The sequence below is a fragment of the Chiloscyllium plagiosum genome, unplaced genomic scaffold (assembly GCF_037043375.1).
Source record: "Chiloscyllium plagiosum isolate Xiang-an unplaced genomic scaffold, Cpla_swu_hap1 HiC_scaffold_51, whole genome shotgun sequence".
In the NCBI taxonomy this organism is placed as follows: domain Eukaryota; kingdom Metazoa; phylum Chordata; class Chondrichthyes; order Orectolobiformes; family Hemiscylliidae; genus Chiloscyllium; species Chiloscyllium plagiosum.
In genome coordinates this window covers 3,394,635-3,413,247 of record NW_028270189.1, presented here as the reverse complement: position 1 = coordinate 3,413,247, position 18,613 = coordinate 3,394,635, and the positions used below count along the sequence as shown (strand labels likewise).

Here is an 18,613-nt window from a genome sequence, read left to right as displayed (position 1 = left end):
CCTGGCAACTTCCTTGTAATCTTTTCTGAACCTTTTCAAGTTTCACAACATCTTTCCGATAGGAAGGAGACCAGAATTGCACGCAATATTCCAACAGTGGCCTAACCAATGTCCTGTACAGCCGCACATGACCTCCCAACTCCCTGTACTCAATACTCTGACCAATAAAGGAAAGCATACCAAAGGCCTTCTTCACTATCCTATCTACCTGCGACTCCACTTTCAAGGAGCTATGAGCCTGCACTCCAAGGTCTCTTTGTTCAGCAACACTCCCTAGGACCTTACCATTAAGTGTATAAGTCCTGCTAAGATTTGCTTTCCCAAAATGCAGCCCCTCGCATTTATCTGAATTAAACTCCATCTGCCACTTCTCAGCCCATTGGCCCATCTGGTCCAGATCCTGTTGTAATCTGAGGAACACCCTCTTCGCTGTCCACTACACCTCCAATTTTGGGGGTCATCTTCAAACTTCCTAACTGTACCTCTTATGCTCGCAAAGGAGGTGGGGGATGAATGGCCTCCTGTTCCTGTGTAACAGGCTGGAGGAGGAGGGGCTGAATGGCCTCCTGTTCCTGTGTAACAGCTGGACGAGGGGGGGGTCTGAATGGCCTCCTGTTCCTGTGTAACAGGCTGGAGGAGGAGGGGCTGATTGGCCTCCTGTTCCTGTGTAACAGGCTGGACGAGGGGGGGTCTGAATGGCCTCCTGTTCCTGTGTAACAGGCTGGAGGAGGGAGGGGGGCTGAATGGCCTCGTGTTCCTGTGTAACAGGCTGGAGGAGGAGGGGCTGAATGGCCTCGTGTTGCTGTGTAACAGGCTGGAGGAGGAGGGGGCTGTAATGGCCTCCTGTTGCCTGTGTAACAGGCTGGAGGAGGGAGGGGGCTGAATGGCCTCGTGTTGCTGTGTAACAGGCTGGAGGAGGGAGGGGGCTGAATGGCCTCGTGTTCCTGTGTAACAGGCTGGAGGAGGAGGGGCTGAATGGCCTCCTGTTGCTGTGTAACAGGCTGGAGGAGGAGGGGCTGAATGGCCTCCTGTTGCTGTGTAACAGGCTGGCGGAGGAGGGAGGGGGCTGAATGGCCTCGTGTTGCTGTTGTAACAGGCTGGAGGAGGAGGAGGGGTGGGGGAGGGAGGGAAGCTGGCCGGTTTCTCCTGTTTGGGAGTGAAGGTGCTGACTGATATCCCCCCTCCTCCCCCCCCCCCCAGATGGAGATGCGGAAGGCAGTGACGGATTTTATCCAGGAGGAGATTGTGGGCGCTGAAGGCCAGGGCCGAGGCGATGCACCGACAATACCAACAGGCCTGTGCCCGGAGGTCGGGGAGACTGTAGAGAGACGGGAGAGGAGCCCCCTTGCCCCCAGCCCTCCCCCTCCCCCTGGTGGGGGCGGGGGTGCGTGTGGTGGGGTATGGGATCAAGGAGGAGAGGGCAGACCTTCCCGAGACTCCCCGTGCGACAGGGCAGGGCTGGGGAAGGGGGAGCGAGGGGGTGGATGGTTTTGGGCGGGGGGGATGGTTAGGTCCCCAAGATGTTTGCCCACCCCGACTTCCCCTGCCTCGGTCCCACCCTGAGATGGTTGCTGGCACCGGGCTTTGTGATGAAGCCCCGGTTCCCGTCCCGCATCCCCCACCCACCCACTGCAAATCCCCCAAAACTCCTTAATCCACAGGGTGGCCGCTGGATTGGGGCAGGTATTACCGGTCGGTGCGGTGCAGCGGTCGCGTTACTGCAGCGTCCCCGTCACATTACTGCAGCCCCCAGTCACATTACTGCAGCCCCCAGTCACATTAACTGCAGCCCCCCGTCACATTACTGCAGCATCCCCCGTCACATTACTGCAGTGTCCCCCGTCACATTACTGCAGCCCCCCGTCACATTACTGCAGCCCCCAGTCACATTACTGCAGCCCCCCAGTCACATTACTGCAGCCCCCCGTCACATTACTGCAGCATCCCCCGTCACATTACTGCAGCCCCCAGTCACATTACTGCAGCCCCCCGTCACATTACTGCAGTGTCCCCCGTCACATTACTGCAGCCCCCCGTCACATTACTGCAGCCTTCCCCCGTCACATTACTGCAGTGTCCCCCCGTCACATTACTGCAGAGCCCCCCCGGTCACATTACTGCAGTGTCCCCCGTCACATTACTGCAGCCCCCCGTCACATTACTGCAGCGTCCCCGTCACATTACTGCAGTGTCCCCCGTCACATTACTGCAGTGTCCCCCGTCACATTACTGCAGTGTCCCCCGTCACATTACTGCAGCCCCCCGTCACATTACTGCAGTGTCCCCCGTCACATTACTGCAGCATCCCCCGTCACATTACTGCAGTGTCCCCCCGTCACATTACTGCAGCATCCCCCGTCACATTACTGCAGTGTCCCCCCGTCACATTACTGCAGTGTCACCCGTCACATTACTGCAGTGTCCCCCGTCACATTACTGCAGCCTCCCCCGTCACATTACTGCAGTGTCCCGTCACATTACTGCAGCCCCCGTCACGATTACTGCAGGCCCCCGGTCACATTACTGCAGCGTCCCCGTCAAGCAATTACTGCAGCAGCCCCCCCCGTCACATTACTGCAGCCCCCCCCGTCACATTACTGCAGCCCCCCCCGTCACATTACTGCGTGTCCCGCCCGGTCACATTACTGCAGTGTCCCCCGTCACATTACTGCAGTGTCCCCCCGTCACATTACTGCAGTGTCCCCCCGTCACATTACTGCAGCCCCCCCCCCCCAGTCACATTCCCGTCACATTACGCAGTGTCCCCGTCACATTACTGCAGCCCCCCCGTCACATTACTGCAGCCCCCCCCGTCACATTACTGCAGCCCCCCCCGTCACATTACTGCGGCCCCCCGTCACATTACTGCATGTGTCCCCAGTCACATTACTGCAGCCCCCCCGTCACATTACTGCAGTGTCCCCCCGTCACATTACTGCAGTGTCCCCCCGTCACATTACTGCAGTGTCCCCGTCACATTACTGCAGTGTCCCGTCACATTACTGCAGTGTCCCCCCGTCACATTACTGCAGCCCCCCCCGTCACATTACTGCAGGTCCCCCGTCACATTACTGCAGTGTCCCCGTCACATTACTGCAGTGTCCCCGTCACATTACGCAGTGTCCCGTCACATTACTGCAGTGTCCCCCCCGTCACATTACTGGCAGTGTCCCCCCGTCACATTACTGCAGTGTCCCCCGTCACATTACTGCAGTGTCCCCGTCACATTACTGCAGCGGTCCCCGTTACATTACTGCAGCCCCCCCCGTCACATTACTGCAGCCCCCCGTCACATTACTGCAGTGTCCCCGTCACATTACTGCAGTGTCCCCCCGTCACATTACTGCAGTGTCCCCCGTCACATTACTGCAGTGTCCCCCGTCACATTACTGCAGTGTCCCCGTCACATTACTGCAGTGTCCCCGTCCACATTACTGCAGTGTCCCCGTCACATTACTGCAGTGTCCCCGTCACATTACTGCAGCCCCCCGTCACATTACTGCAGTGTCCCCCTGTCACATTACTGCAGTGTCCCCCGTCACATTACTGCAGTGTCCCACCGTCACATTACTGCAGTGTCCCCGTCACATTACTGCAGTGTCCCCGTCACATTACTGCAGTGTCCCCGTCACATTACTGCAGCCCCCCCCGTCACATTACTGCAGTGTCCCCCGTCACATTACTGCAGTGTCCCCCCGCCCGTCACATGCAGTGTCCCCGTCACATTACTGCAGTGTCCCCGTCCATTACTGCAGCCCCCCCGTCACATTACTGCAGTGTCCCCGTCACATACTGCAGTGTCCCCCCGTCACATTACTGCAGCCCCCCCGTCACATTACTGCAGTGTCCCCGTCACATTACTGCAGCCCCCCCGTCACATTACTGCAGTGTCCCCGTCACATTACTGCAGTGTCCCCCGTCACATACTGCAGTGTCCCCGTCACATTACTGCATGTGTCCCCTTCACATTACTGCAGTGTCCCGTCACATTACTGCAGCCCCCCCCGTCACATTACTGCAGTGTCCCCCCGTCACATTACTGCAGCGTCCCCCGTCACATTACTGCAGTGTCCCCCGTCACATTACTGCAGTGTCCCCCGTCACATTAACTGCAGTGTCCCCGTCACATTACTGCAGTGTCCCCCGTCACATTACTGCAGTGTCCCCGTCACATTACTGCAGTGTCCCCGTCACATTACTGCAGTGTCCCCGTCACATTACTGCAGTGTCCCCCGTCACATTACTGCAGTGTCCCCGTCACATTACTGGCAGCCCCCCGTCACATTACTGCAGTGTCCCCCTGTCACATACTGCAGTGTCCCCCGTCACATTACTGCAGTGTCCCCCCGTCACATTACTGCAGTGTCCCCGTCACATTATGCAGTGTCCCCGTCACATTACTGCAGCCCCCCCGTCACATTACTACAGTGTCCCCGTCACATTACTGCAGTGTCCCCGTCACATTCTGCAGTGTCCCCGTCACATTACTGCAGCCCCCCCGTCACATTACTGCAGCCCCCCCGTCACATTACTGCAGCCCCCCCCGTCACATTACTGCAGCCCCCCCGTCACATTACTGCAGCCCCCCGTCACATTACTGCAGGCCCCCCCGTCACATTACTGCAGTGTCCCCGTCACATTACTGCAGTGTCCCCGTCACATTACTTGCAGTGTCCCCGTCACATTACTGCAGTGTCCCCCTTCACATTACTGCAGTGTCCCCCGTCACATTACTGCAGTGTCCCCATCACATTACTGCAGTGTCCCCGTCACATTACTGCAAGTGTCCCCCCGTCACATTACTGCAGCCCCCCCGTCACATTACCATGTGTCCCCGTCACATTACTGCAGTGTCCCCCCGTCACATTACTGCAGTGTCCACCACCGTCACATTACTGCAGTGTCCCCCGTCACATTACTGCAGTGTCCCCCCGTCACATTACTGCAGTGTCCCCGTCACATTACTGCAGCCCCCCCGTCACATTACTGCAGTGTCCCCCCGTCACATTACTGCAGTGTCCCCCCGTCACATACTGCAGTGTCCCCCCGTCACATTACTGCAGTGTCCCCCGTCACATTACTGGCAGGTCCCCCCGTCACATTACTGCAGTGTCCCGTCACATTACTGCCAGCCCCCCCGTCACATTACTGCAGCCCCAGTCACATTACTGCAATCCCCCCAACGTCACATTACTGCAGCCCCCCCGTCACATTACTGCAAGCGCCCCCACCGTCATATTACTGCAGCCCCCCCGTCACATTACTGCAGCCCCCCCATCACATTACTGCAGCCCCCCGGTCACATTACTGCAGTGTCCCCCGTCACATTACTGCAGCCCCCCCCCGTCACATTACTGCAGCCCCCCCGTCACATTACTGCAGCCCCCCGTCACATTACTGCAGCCCCCCGTCACATTACTGCAGCGTCCCCCGTCACCATTACTGCAGCGTCCCCGTCACATTACTGCAGCGTCCCCCGTCACATTACTGCAGCCCCCCCGTCACATTACTGCAGCCCCCCCGTCACATTACTGCAGCCCCCCCCGTCACATTACTGCAAGTGTCCCCCGTCACATTACTGCAGTGTCCCCCGTCACATTACTGCAGTGTCCCCCCGTCACATTACTGCAGTGTCCCCCGTCACATTACTGCAGCCCCCCGTCACATTACTGCAGTGTCCCCCCGTCACATTACTGCAGCGTCCCGTCACATTACTGCAGTGTCCCCGTCACATTACTGCAGTGTCCCCCGTCACATTACTGCAGCCCCCCCGTCACATACTGCAGTGTCCCCCGTCACATTACTGCAGCCCCCCGTCACATTACTGCAGTGTCCCCGTCACATTACTGCAGTGTCCCCAGTCACATTACTGCAGCCCCCCGTCACATTACTGCATGTCCCCCCGTCACATTACTGCAGTGTCCCCCGTCACATTACTGCAGTGTCCCCCCGTCACATTACTGCAGTGTCCCCCTGTCACATTACTGCAGCCCCCGTCACATTACTGCAGTGTCCCCGTCACATTACTGCAGTCCCCCGTCACATTACTGCAGTGTCCCCCCGTCACATTACTGCAGTGTCCCCGTCACATTACTGCAGCCCCCCGTCACATTACTGCAGTGTCCCCGTCACATTACTGCAGCCCCCCGTCACATTACTGCAGTGTCCCCGTCACATTACTGCAGTGCCCCGTCACATTACACATTACTGCAGCCCCCCGTCACATTACTGCAGTGTCCCCGTCACATTACTGCAGCCCCCCCGTCACATTACTGCAGTGTCCCCGTCACATTACTGCAGTGTCCCCGTCACATTACTGCAGCCCCCCGTCACATTACTGCAGTGTCCCCCCGTCACATTACTGCAGCGTCCCCGTCACATTACTGCAGTGTCCCCGTCACATTACTGCAGTGTCCCCGTCACATTACTGCAGTGTCCCCCGTCACATTACTGCAGTGTCCCCCGTCACATTACTGCAGTGTCCCCGTCACATTACTGCAGTGTCCCCCGTCACATTACTGCAGCCCCCCCGTCACATTACTGCAGTGTCCCCCGTCACATTACTGCAGTGTCCCCCGTCACATTACTGCAGCCCCCCGTCACATTACTGCAGCCCCCCTGTCACATTACTGCAGTGTCCCCCGTCACATTACTGCAGCCCCCCCGTCACATTACTGCAGTGTCCCCGTCACATTACTGCAGTGTCCCCGTCACATTACTGCAGTGTCCCCCCGTCACATTACTGCAGTGTCCCCGTCACATTACTGCAGCCCCCCCGTCACATTACTGCAGTGTCCCCCGTCACATTACTGCAGTGTCCCCCGTCACATTACTGCAGTGTCCCCGTCACATTACTGCAGTGTCCCCGTCACATTACTGCAGTGTCCCCCGTCACATTACTGCAGTGTCCCCCCGTCACATTACTGCAGTGTCCCCCCGTCACATTACTGCAGTGTCCCCCCGTCACATTACTGCAGTGTCCCCGTCACATTACTGCAGTGTCCCCGTCACATTACTGCAGTGTCCCCCCGTCACATTACTGCAGTGTCCCCCGTCACATTACTGCAGTGTCCCCCGTCACATTACTGCAGCCCCCCGTCACATTACTGCAGTGTCCCCCGTCACATTACTGCAGTGTCCCCGTCACATTACTGCAGTGTCCCCGTCACATTACTGCAGTGTCCCCCGTCACATTACTGCAGCCCCCCCCGTCACATTACTGCAGTGTCCCCCGTCACATTACTGCAGTGTCCCCGTCACATTACTGCAGTGTCCCCCGTCACATTACTGCAGTGTCCCCCGTCACATTACTGCAGCCCCCCCCGTCACATTACTGCAGTGTCCCCCGTCACATTACTGCAGTGTCCCCCGTCACATTACTGCAGTGTCCCCCGTCACATTACTGCAGCCCCCCGTCACATTACTGCAGTGTCCCCCGTCACATTACTGCAGTGTCCCCGTCACATTACTGCAGTGTCCCCCGTCACATTACTGCAGTGTCCCCCCGTCACATTACTGCAGTGTCCCCCGTCACATTACTGCAGCCCCCCGTCACATTACTGCAGTGTCCCCGTCACATTACTGCAGTGTCCCCGTCACATTACTGCAGTGTCCCCCCGTCACATTACTGCAGTGTCCCCCGTCACATTACTGCAGTGTCCCCCCGTCACATTACTGCAGTGTCCCCCCGTCACATTACTGCAGCGTCCCCCGTCACATTACTGCAGTGTCCCCCCGTCACATTACTGCAGTGTCCCCCGTCACATTACTGCAGTGTCCCCCGTCACATTACTGCAGTGTCCCCGTCACATTACTGCAGTGTCCCCCCGTCACATTACTGCAGTGTCCCCGTCACATTACTGCAGTGTCCCCCCGTCACATTACTGCAGTGTCCCCCCGTCACATTACTGCAGTGTCCCCCCCGTCACATTACTGCAGTGTCCCCCCCGTCACATTACTGCAGTGTCCCCCCGTCACATTACTGCAGTGTCCCCCGTCACATTACTGCAGTGTCCCCCGTCACATTACTGCAGTGTCCCCGTCACATTACTGCAGCCCCCCGTCACATTACTGCAGTGTCCCCCCGTCACATTACTGCAGTCCCCCCGTCACATTACTGCAGCCCCCCGTCACATTACTGCAGTGTCCCCGTCACATTACTGCAGTGTCCCCGTCACATTACTGCAGTCCCCCCGTCACATTACTGCAGTGTCCCCGTCACATTACTGCAGTGTCCCCCCGTCACATTACTGCAGTGTCCCCCGTCACATTACTGCAGTGTCCCCCGTCACATTACTGCAGTGTCCCCCGTCACATTACTGCAGTGTCCCCGTCACATTACTGCAGTGTCCCCCCGTCACATTACTGCAGTGTCCCCGTCACATTACTGCAGTGTCCCCGTCACATTACTGCAGCCCCCCCCCCGTCACATTACTGCAGTGTCCCCCCGTCACATTACTGCAGTGTCCCCCGTCACATTACTGCAGTGTCCCCCGTCACATTACTGCAGTGTCCCCCGTCACATTACTGCAGTGTCCCCCCGTCACATTACTGCAGTGTCCCCCGTCACATTACTGCAGTGTCCCCCCGTCACATTACTGCAGTGTCCCCGTCACATTACTGCAGCCCCCCCGTCACATTACTGCAGTGTCCCCCCGTCACATTACTGCAGTGTCCCCCGTCACATTACTGCAGCCCCCCCGTCACATTACTGCAGTGTCCCCGTCACATTACTGCAGCCCCCCCGTCACATTACTGCAGTGTCCCCGTCACATTACTGCAGTGTCCCCCGTCACATTACTGCAGTGTCCCCCGTCACATTACTGCAGTGTCCCCGTCACATTACTGCAGTGTCCCCCGTCACATTACTGCAGTGTCCCCCGTCACATTACTGCAGTGTCCCCCGTCACATTACTGCAGTGTCCCCGTCACATTACTGCAGTGTCCCCCGTCACATTACTGCAGTGTCCCCCGTCACATTACTGCAGTGTCCCCCCGTCACATTACTGCAGTGTCCCCCGTCACATTACTGCAGTGTCCCCGTCACATTACTGCAGTGTCCCCCGTCACATTACTGCAGTGTCCCCCGTCACATTACTGCAGTGTCCCCCGTCACATTACTGCAGTGTCCCCCGTCACATTACTGCAGTGTCCCCCCGTCACATTACTGCAGTGTCCCCCGTCACATTACTGCAGTGTCCCCCCGTCACATTACTGCAGTGTCCCCCGTCACATTACTGCAGTGTCCCCCGTCACATTACTGCAGTGTCCCCCGTCACATTACTGCAGTGTCCCCCGTCACATTACTGCAGCCCCCCCCGTCACATTACTGCAGCCCCCCCCCGTCACATTACTGCAGTGTCCCCCCGTCACATTACTGCAGTGTCCCCGTCACATTACTGCAGTGTCCCCCCGTCACATTACTGCAGTGTCCCCGTCACATTACTGCAGTGTCCCCCCGTCACATTACTGCAGTGTCCCCGTCACATTACTGCAGTGTCCCCGTCACATTACTGCAGCCCCCCCCCGTCACATTACTGCAGTGTCCCCCGTCACATTACTGCAGTGTCCCCGTCACATTACTGCAGCCCCCCGTCACATTACTGCAGTGTCCCCCGTCACATTACTGCAGCCCCCCCCCGTCACATTACTGCAGTGTCCCCGTCACATTACTGCAGTGTCCCCGTCACATTACTGCAGCCCCCCCCGTCACATTACTGCAGCCCCCCCGTCACATTACTGCAGCCCCCCCCGTCACATTACTGCAGCCCCCCCCCGTCACATTACTGCAGCCCCCCCCCGTCACATTACTGCAGCCCCCCCCGTCACATTTCTGCAGCCTCCCCCGTCACATTACTGCAGCCCCCCCCCGTCACATTACTGCAGCCCCCCCGTCACATTACTGCAGTCCCCCCCCGTCACATTACTGCAGTGTCCCCCGTCACATTACTGCAGTGTCCCCCCGTCACATTACTGCAGTGTCCCCCGTCACATTACTGCAGTGTCCCCCGTCACATTACTGCAGTGTCCCCCGTCACATTACTGCAGTGTCCCCCCGTCACATTACTGCAGTGTCCCCCCGTCACATTACTGCAGTGTCCCCCCGTCACATTACTGCAGTGTCCCCCGTCACATTACTGCAGTGTCCCCCGTCACATTACTGCAGTGTCCCCGTCACATTACTGCAGTGTCCCCGTCACATTACTGCAGCCCCCCCCGTCACATTACTGCAGTGTCCCCGTCACATTACTGCAGTGTCCCCCGTCACATTACTGCAGTGTCCCCCGTCACATTACTGCAGTGTCCCCGTCACATTACTGCAGCCCCCCCCGTCACATTACTGCAGCGTCCCCGTCACATTACTGCAGTGTCCCCGTCACATTACTGCAGTGTCCCCCCGTCACATTACTGCAGCGTCCCCCGTCACATTACTGCAGCGTCCCCCGTCACATTACTGCAGTGTCCCCCCGTCACATTACTGCAGTGTCCCCCGTCACATTACTGCAGCCCCCCCCCGTCACATTACTGCAGTCCCCCCCAGTCACATTACTGCAGTGTCCCCGTCACATTACTGCAGTGTCCCCCGTCACATTACTGCAGTGTCCCCCGTCACATTACTGCAGCCCCCCCGTCACATTACTGCAGTGTCCCCGTCACATTACTGCAGTGTCCCCCGTCACATTACTGCAGTGTCCCCCGTCACATTACTGCAGTCCCCCCGTCACATTACTGCAGTGTCCCCCGTCACATTACTGCAGTCCCCCCGTCACATTACTGCAGTGTCCCCCCGTCACATTACTGCAGTGTCCCCCGTCACATTACTGCAGTGTCCCCCGTCACATTACTGCAGCGTCCCCGTCACATTACTGCAGTCCCCCCGTCACATTACTGCAGTGTCCCCCGTCACATTACTGCAGCCCCCCCGTCACATTACTGCAGTGTCCCCCCGTCACATTACTGCAGTGTCCCCCCGTCACATTACTGCAGCGTCCCCGTCACATTACTGCAGTGTCCCCGTCACATTACTGCAGTGTCCCCGTCACATTACTGCAGTGTCCCCCGTCACATTACTGCAGTGTCCCCGTCACATTACTGCAGTGTCCCCGTCACATTACTGCAGTCCCCCCGTCACATTACTGCAGTGTCCCCCCGTCACATTACTGCAGTGTCCCCGTCACATTACTGCAGCCCCCCCCGTCACATTACTGCAGCCCCCCCGTCACATTACTGCAGCCCCCCCCGTCACATTACTGCAGCCCCCCCCCGTCACATTACTGCAGCCCCCCCCCGTCACATTACTGCAGCCCCCCCCGTCACATTTCTGCAGCCTCCCCCGTCACATTACTGCAGCCCCCCCCCGTCACATTACTGCAGCCCCCCCGTCACATTACTGCAGTCCCCCCCGTCACATTACTGCAGTGTCCCCCGTCACATTACTGCAGTGTCCCCCCGTCACATTACTGCAGTGTCCCCCGTCACATTACTGCAGTGTCCCCCGTCACATTACTGCAGTGTCCCCCCGTCACATTACTGCAGTGTCCCCCCGTCACATTACTGCAGTGTCCCCCCGTCACATTACTGCAGTGTCCCCGTCACATTACTGCAGTGTCCCCCCGTCACATTACTGCAGTGTCCCCCCGTCACATTACTGCAGTGTCCCCCGTCACATTACTGCAGTGTCCCCGTCACATTACTGCAGTGTCCCCGTCACATTACTGCAGTGTCCCCCGTCACATTACTGCAGTGTCCCCCGTCACATTACTGCAGCCCCCCCCGTCACATTACTGCAGTGTCCCCCCGTCACATTACTGCAGTGTCCCCGTCACATTACTGCAGTGTCCCCCGTCACATTACTGCAGTGTCCCCGTCACATTACTGCAGTGTCCCCCCGTCACATTACTGCAGTGTCCCCCGTCACATTACTGCAGTGTCCCCCGTCACATTACTGCAGTCCCCCTGTCACATTACTGCAGTGTCCCCGTCACATTACTGCAGTGTCCCCCCGTCACATTACTGCAGTGTCCCCCCCGTCACATTACTGCAGTGTCCCCCCGTCACATTACTGCAGTGTCCCCGTCACATTACTGCAGTGTCCCCCCGTCACATTACTGCAGTGTCCCCGTCACATTACTGCAGTGTCCCCCGTCACATTACTGCAGTGTCCCCCGTCACATTACTGCAGCCCCCCCGTCACATTACTGCAGTCCCCCCCGTCACATTACTGCAGTGTCCCCCGTCACATTACTGCAGTGTCCCCCGTCACATTACTGCAGCCCCCCCGTCACATTACTGCAGTGTCCCCGTCACATTACTGCAGTGTCCCCCCGTCACATTACTGCAGTGTCCCCCGTCACATTACTGCAGTGTCCCCCGTCACATTACTGCAGTGTCCCCCCCCCCTGTCACATTACTGCAGTCCCCCCCCCCCCCCCCCACCCGTCACATTACTGCATCGCCTTATCTTGTCACCGACAGTACCACCCAACCTCCCCTCCCCAACTTCCTTCGGCCTCTCCGCCCTGTCCCTGCTCAGGCAATTGGGTAACCCCCGCCCCGGTGCTGCAGCGTCGCAACGTTGCAGCCCGTCCTGAGTTGCAGCAATGCAGCAACTTCCTCCCGCCCCCCCTCCCCCCCCCCCCAGAGATGCAGAGCTTCCTGTGTTGCAGGGATAGCATGGCTCTTGGTGCATGCCCGTCCCTGCAGAGTGTGCCATGAACTCTATCCGAATGTGTGTGTGCGACAGATGCAGAGAGCGAGCGAGAGAGCTCAGGCCTGTTCCTGCGTGTCCAACCGACTCAAAGACAGCGATTGATCCTCATGACGCATGGTGAATCTCAATGAAGTGCTTTATTAAACAAGAATTATTGTATATTTGTAAAATAAAAACTTCACACACCCCTCCAGCGCTGGTCCAGCCAACTCCTTTTCGGTTTCCTTCTTCAGAGAGGGGCTGAATGGCCTCCTGTGCCTGTGTTACAGGCTGGAGGCAGAGGGAGGGGCTGAATGGCCTCCTGTGCCTGTGTTACAGGCTGGAGGCGGAGGGAGGGGCTGAATGGCCTCCTGTTCCTGCGTAACAGGCTGGAGGAGGGAGGGGCTGAATGGCCTCCTGTTCCTGCGAAACAGGCTGGAGGAGGGGCTGAATGGCCTCCTGTTCCTGTGTAACAGGCTGGAGGAGGGAGGGGCTGAATGGCCTCCTGTCCCTGTGTAACAGGCTGGAGGAGGGAGGGGCTGAATGGCCTCCTGTCCCTGTGTAACAGGCTGGAGGAGGAGGGGGTTGAATGGCCTCCTGTTCCTGTGTAACAGGCTGGAGGAGGAGGGGGCTGAATGGCCTCCTGTTCCTGTGTAACAGGCTGGAGGAGGGAGGGGGCTGAATGGCCTCCTGTGCCTGTGTTACAGGCTGGAGGCGGAGGGAGGGGGCTGAATGGCCTCCTGATCCTGTGTTACAGGCTGGAGGATGAAGAGGGGCTGAATGGCCTCCTGTTGCTGTGTAACAACCTGGAGGAGGGCTGAATGGCCTCCTGTTCCTGTGTAACAGGCTGGAGGAGGGAGGGGGCTGAATGGCCTCCTGTTCCACCTTGCCCCCCCCCCCCCCCCCCCCTTGATGGCGGGATGGGCTTCCGGCCTGAGGGTCAGAACAGAGGGAGGCAGATCGTAGAAACGGGAGCAGCGCCCTCGAAACCCCTCAAACCTGTCCCACCCCTCAATGGCGGAACGCAGACACTGCTCCCTTCGAGGGTGGAGTTCAGAGTTGTGTTCGATCGTCCCTGAGGCCGGCGACTGGGAAATGGGGACCGGCCCGATGGGTTTTGTCGCACTGGTCCAGGCTTGACAGACCGAAGGGCACATCTGTCCCCTCACCCGTTTCCCACCCCCCCCCCCCGCGCTTACCCGGAGATGTTCACCATTATCCGGAATTCTAGGATGGCGCAAGTTAAGCGAGTTCGGAAGTGTCATGGAACAGAGGGAGCTCAGGTGCTACGGGGTCTCTGGAAGTGAAGAACATGGCAGCGAACAAAGCTTTTGGCCTTCATGAGCTGAAAATGTGTTGCTGGAAAATCGCAGCAGGAAAGGCCCAGCAACATTTTTCAGCTCTGATCTCCGGCGTCTGCAGTGCTCACTTACTCCTTTTCGCCTCCATGAGCCAGGCGTTGGGAAGTCACTGTTTTCATTAGATTCCTTACAGGGTGGAAACAGGCCCTTCGGCCCAACAGGGTCCACACTGACCCTCCGAAGAGCTACCTGCCCGGACCCAATCCCCGACGTTTACCCCTTCACCTAACGCTACCGAGACAATTTAGCACGGCCAATCCCACCCTAACCCGTACATCCCTGGGCACTACGGGGACAATTTAGCACGGCCAATCCCACCCTAACCCGTACATCCCTGGGCACTACGGGAACAATTTAGCACGGCCAATCCACCCTAACCTACACATCCCTGGGCACTACGGGGACAATTTAGCATGGCCAATCCCATCCTAACCTGCACATCCCTGGGCACTACGGGGACAATTTAGCACGGCCAATCCACCCTAACCTGCACATCCCTGGGCACTGCGGGGACAATTTAGCATGGCCAATCCCATCCTAACCTGCACATCCCTGGGCACTACGGGGACAATTTAGCACGGCCAATCCACCCTAACCTGCACATCCCTGGGCACTACGGGGACAATTTAGCACGGCCAATCCACCCTAACCTGCACATCCCTGGGCACTACGGGGACAATTTAGCACGGCCAATCCACCCTAACCTGTACATCCCTGGGCACTACGGGGACAATTTAGCACGGCCAATCCACTCTAACCTGCACATCCCTGGGCACTACGGGGACAATTTAGCACGGACAATCCGCCCTAACCTGCACATCCCTGGGCACTACGGGGACAATTTAGCACGGCCAATCCACCCTAACCTGCACATCCCTGGGCACTACGGGGACAATTTAGCACGGCCAATCCACCCTAACCTGCACATCCCTGGGCACTACGGGGACAATTTAGCACGGCCAATCCACCCTAACCTGCACATCCCTGGGCACTACGGGACAATTTAGCACGGCCAATCCACCCTAACCTGCACATCCCTGGGCACTACGGGGACAATATAGCACGGCCAATCCACCCTAACCTGCACATCCCTGGGCACTACGGGGACAATTTAGCACAGCCAATCCCACCCTAACCTGCACATCCCTGGGCACTACGGGGACAATTTAGCACGGGCCAATCCACCCTAACCTGCACATCCCTGGGCACTACGGGGACAATTTAGCACGGCCAATCCACCCTAACCTGCACATCCCTGGGCACTACGGGGACAATTTAGCATGGCCAATCCACCCTAACCTGCACAGCCCTGGACACTACGGGACAATTTAGCACGGCCAATCCAGCCTAACCTGCACATCCCTGGGCACTACGGGGACAATTTAGCATGGCCAATCCACCCTAACCTGCACATCCCTGGGCACTACGGGGACAATTTAGCACGGCCAATCCACCCTAACCTGCACATCCCTGGGCACTACGGGACAATTTAGCACGGCCAATCCACCCTAACCTGCACATCCCTGGGCACTACGGGGACAATTTAGCACGGCCAATCCACCCTAACCTGCACATCCCTGGGCACTACGGGACAATTTAGCACGGCCAATCCACCCTAACATGCACATCCCTGGGCACTACGGGGACAATTTAGCACGGCCAATCCACCCTAACCTGCACATCCCTGGGCACTACAGGGACAATTTAGCACGGCCAATCCACCCTAACCCGCACATCCCTGGGCACTACGGGACAATTTAGCACGGCCAATCCACCCTAACCTGCACATCCCTGGGCACTACAGGGACAATTTAGCACGGCCAATCCACCCTAACCCGCACATCCCTGGGCACTACGGGACAATTTAGCACGGCCAATCCACCCTAACCTACACATCCCTGGGCACTACGGGACAATTTAGCATGGCAATTTAAAATGTTCCGATTGGAGGGTTGGGGTTCAAGGGCAGAGGTGCTGGGGGGGGTGGAGGAGATGCGCTTGGAGGCCATTCCCCAACCCACCGACCTGCGGATATATCACTCCATCCTTCGCCAACGACAAACAGACCCCACCAACGGAGATCAGCTCCCGGGGACATGGATGGGAAGGTTCCAGAAGAACGTGGGCCAGTAAGACAAGATTAATTTAGAACATGTGGGTCAGAATGGATGAGATGGACCGAAGGGTCTGTTTCTGTGCTGTCTGTCCCCCTGGTTCCGAAATGGGACTGGGTAGGATATCTGGGTCAGCATGAATTAGATGGACCGAAGGGTCTTTTTTTGGTGCTGTACATCCCTTTCGCTTCGAAATGGCTTAGAACATGTGGGTCAGAATCTGATGAGATGGACCGAAGGGTCTGTTTCTGTGCTGTCTGTCCCCCCTGGTTTCGAAATGGGACTGGGTAGGATATCTGGGTCAGCAAAAATGAGACGGGCCGAAGGGTCTGTTTCCATCCTGTGCGTCTCTATGACTCTGAGGGAGCGGTGGTGCAGGGGGAATAGATCTGACCAGATTGAAATACAGGGGATTTTTGCAGGGGGTTGACGGGCTGAATGGCCTTGGGCGGGAGCGGGACTCGAACCCGTGGGCGGGCGGTGCGAGAGATCACGTGGTGGGGCGGGGCCAGCCCCTGAGGCGGGGCGGAGAGTGTGCAGCAATAGATGGACAGTCGTCTCCACCAATCGAACGCACAGGAGGGCTCCAGACCCCACGTGGGTCCGGATGTTGATGGACAGGTGGCCCCGCCCGTGGCGTCACGAGTTCCTCACGTGAGTCTGCGACGTCAGCGGGTCGGCGAGGGTGGTCAAGACGGAGCCGAACGATTGGCCGGGGGTCGGGGGTGTGAGTCTGCGATCCGGCCAGTGGGAGAGAAAAGCCGGATGATCGACAGCACGGCGACCAATGGAGACAGGGGCGCCTGGGCAAGGGATTCACCAATCGGAGAAGCGGACGTAATGACTGACAGGAGCGCGAGAAATGAAGGGGGCGTGGCTGTTGCTGTGGGTCTGACCAATCAGATAACCGAAGCGAAGGGTAGACACGAATGGGGGAAAGCGCGGCGCGAGGACTGCCCAACCAATGGGAGAATACCGCAGGCTGATTGACAGGAGCATTACGAATGGGAAGTTGGGGGGCGGAGACAACCCGACCAATGGGGGAAAGTATCCGCGCTGATTGGCACGTAATTGCGTAATTACATGTGGACGGTATGACCAATAGGTCGAAGGTACTGATGACCGACAGAGGAACCAACCAATGGACCATAGACAGACCGATGGGGGGGCGGGGTAGAGGTCCTCGTGACAAGGGCGGGGCGGGCATTCGCAAATGCGAACCAATAGAGATCCGAGCCGACGATTGACGGAGGGTGTGAGCCAATAGAGGGGATCCGGGGCGGGGGGTAGCTGACGGTTCTGTCCAATGGCGGGGGTAGGGTGACGGGGAGTGGACAAAGGCGGCCAATGGGAAGTGAGCGTGTCGGTGTGACGGACGGGCGAAGGGACCAATAGCGACGAGGGTAGGGGCGACAGGCGGTCCAATGGGAGGCCCGGAGGGTTTAGATTGACAGGAGGAGGGGGCGGGTCCCGGTGCGGAGGGAGGAAGCGCAATGGCGGCGGCGGCGGCGACCCGGCTCCTGGCGGCGGCGGTGACTCTGGGGGCGGCCCTGAGCCCGGGGAGGGGGTCAGACCAGGTCCCGCTGGCCTGGTCCACCCAGAGGTTAGCTAGGGCCGAATGGCCTCCTGTGTACAGCATTGAGGGGGGGGTTAGTTGGGGCTGAATGGCCTCCTGTGTACAGGATTGAGGGGGGGTTAGTTGGGGCTGAATGGCCTCCTGTGTACAGGATTGAGGGGGGGTTAGTTGGGGCTGAATGGCCTCCTGTGTACAGCATTGAGGGGGGGTTAGTTGGGGCTGAATGGCCTCCTGTGTACAGGATTGAGGGGGGGTTAGTTGGGGCTGAATGGCCTCCTGTGTACAGCATTGAGGGGGGGGTTAGTTGGGGCCGAATGGCCTCCTGTGTACAGCATTGGGGGGGGTTAGTTAGGGCTGAATGGCCTCCTGTGTACAGCATTGGGGGGTGGGGGGGGGTTAGTTGGGGCTGAATGGCCTCCTGTGTACAGCATTGAGGGGGGTTAGTTAGGGCTGAATGGCCTCCTGTGTACAGCATTGGGGGGGGGGGGGGTTAGTTAGGGCTGAATGGCCTCCTGTGTACAGCATTGGGGGGGGGGTTAGTTAGGGCTGAATGGCCTCCTGTGTACAGGATTGGTGGGGGGGTTAGTTGGGGCTGAATGGCCTCCTGTGTACAGGATTGGTGGGGGGGTTAGTTGGGGCTGAATGGCCTCCTGTGTACAGGATTGGTGGGGGGGGTTAGTTGGGGCTGAATGGCCTCCTGTGTACAGCATTGGGGGGGGTTAGTTAGGGCTGAATGGCCTCCTGTGTACAGGATTGAGGGGGTTAGTTAGGGCTGAATGGCCTCCTGTGTACAGGATTGAGGGGGGTTAGTTGGGGCTGAATGGCCTCCTGTGTACAGCATTGGGGGGTTAGTTAGGGCTGAATGGCTCCTGTG

General features: G+C 58.3%; 1 protein-coding gene across 1 annotated transcript in view; it reads left to right on the top strand.

Annotated features, from left to right (window-relative positions):
* The window catches only part of tafazzin (tafazzin, phospholipid-lysophospholipid transacylase), a 28,923-nt gene extending 27,140 nt beyond the window's left edge, over positions 1-1,783 (top strand). Inside the window, 2 exon segments of the mRNA XM_087985233.1 lie at positions 1,201-1,384; positions 1,662-1,783. Of these exon segments, the coding sequence (XP_087841359.1) occupies positions 1,201-1,384; positions 1,662-1,783 (306 nt within the window).
* Positions 1,784-18,613: the final 16,830 nt, after the last annotated feature.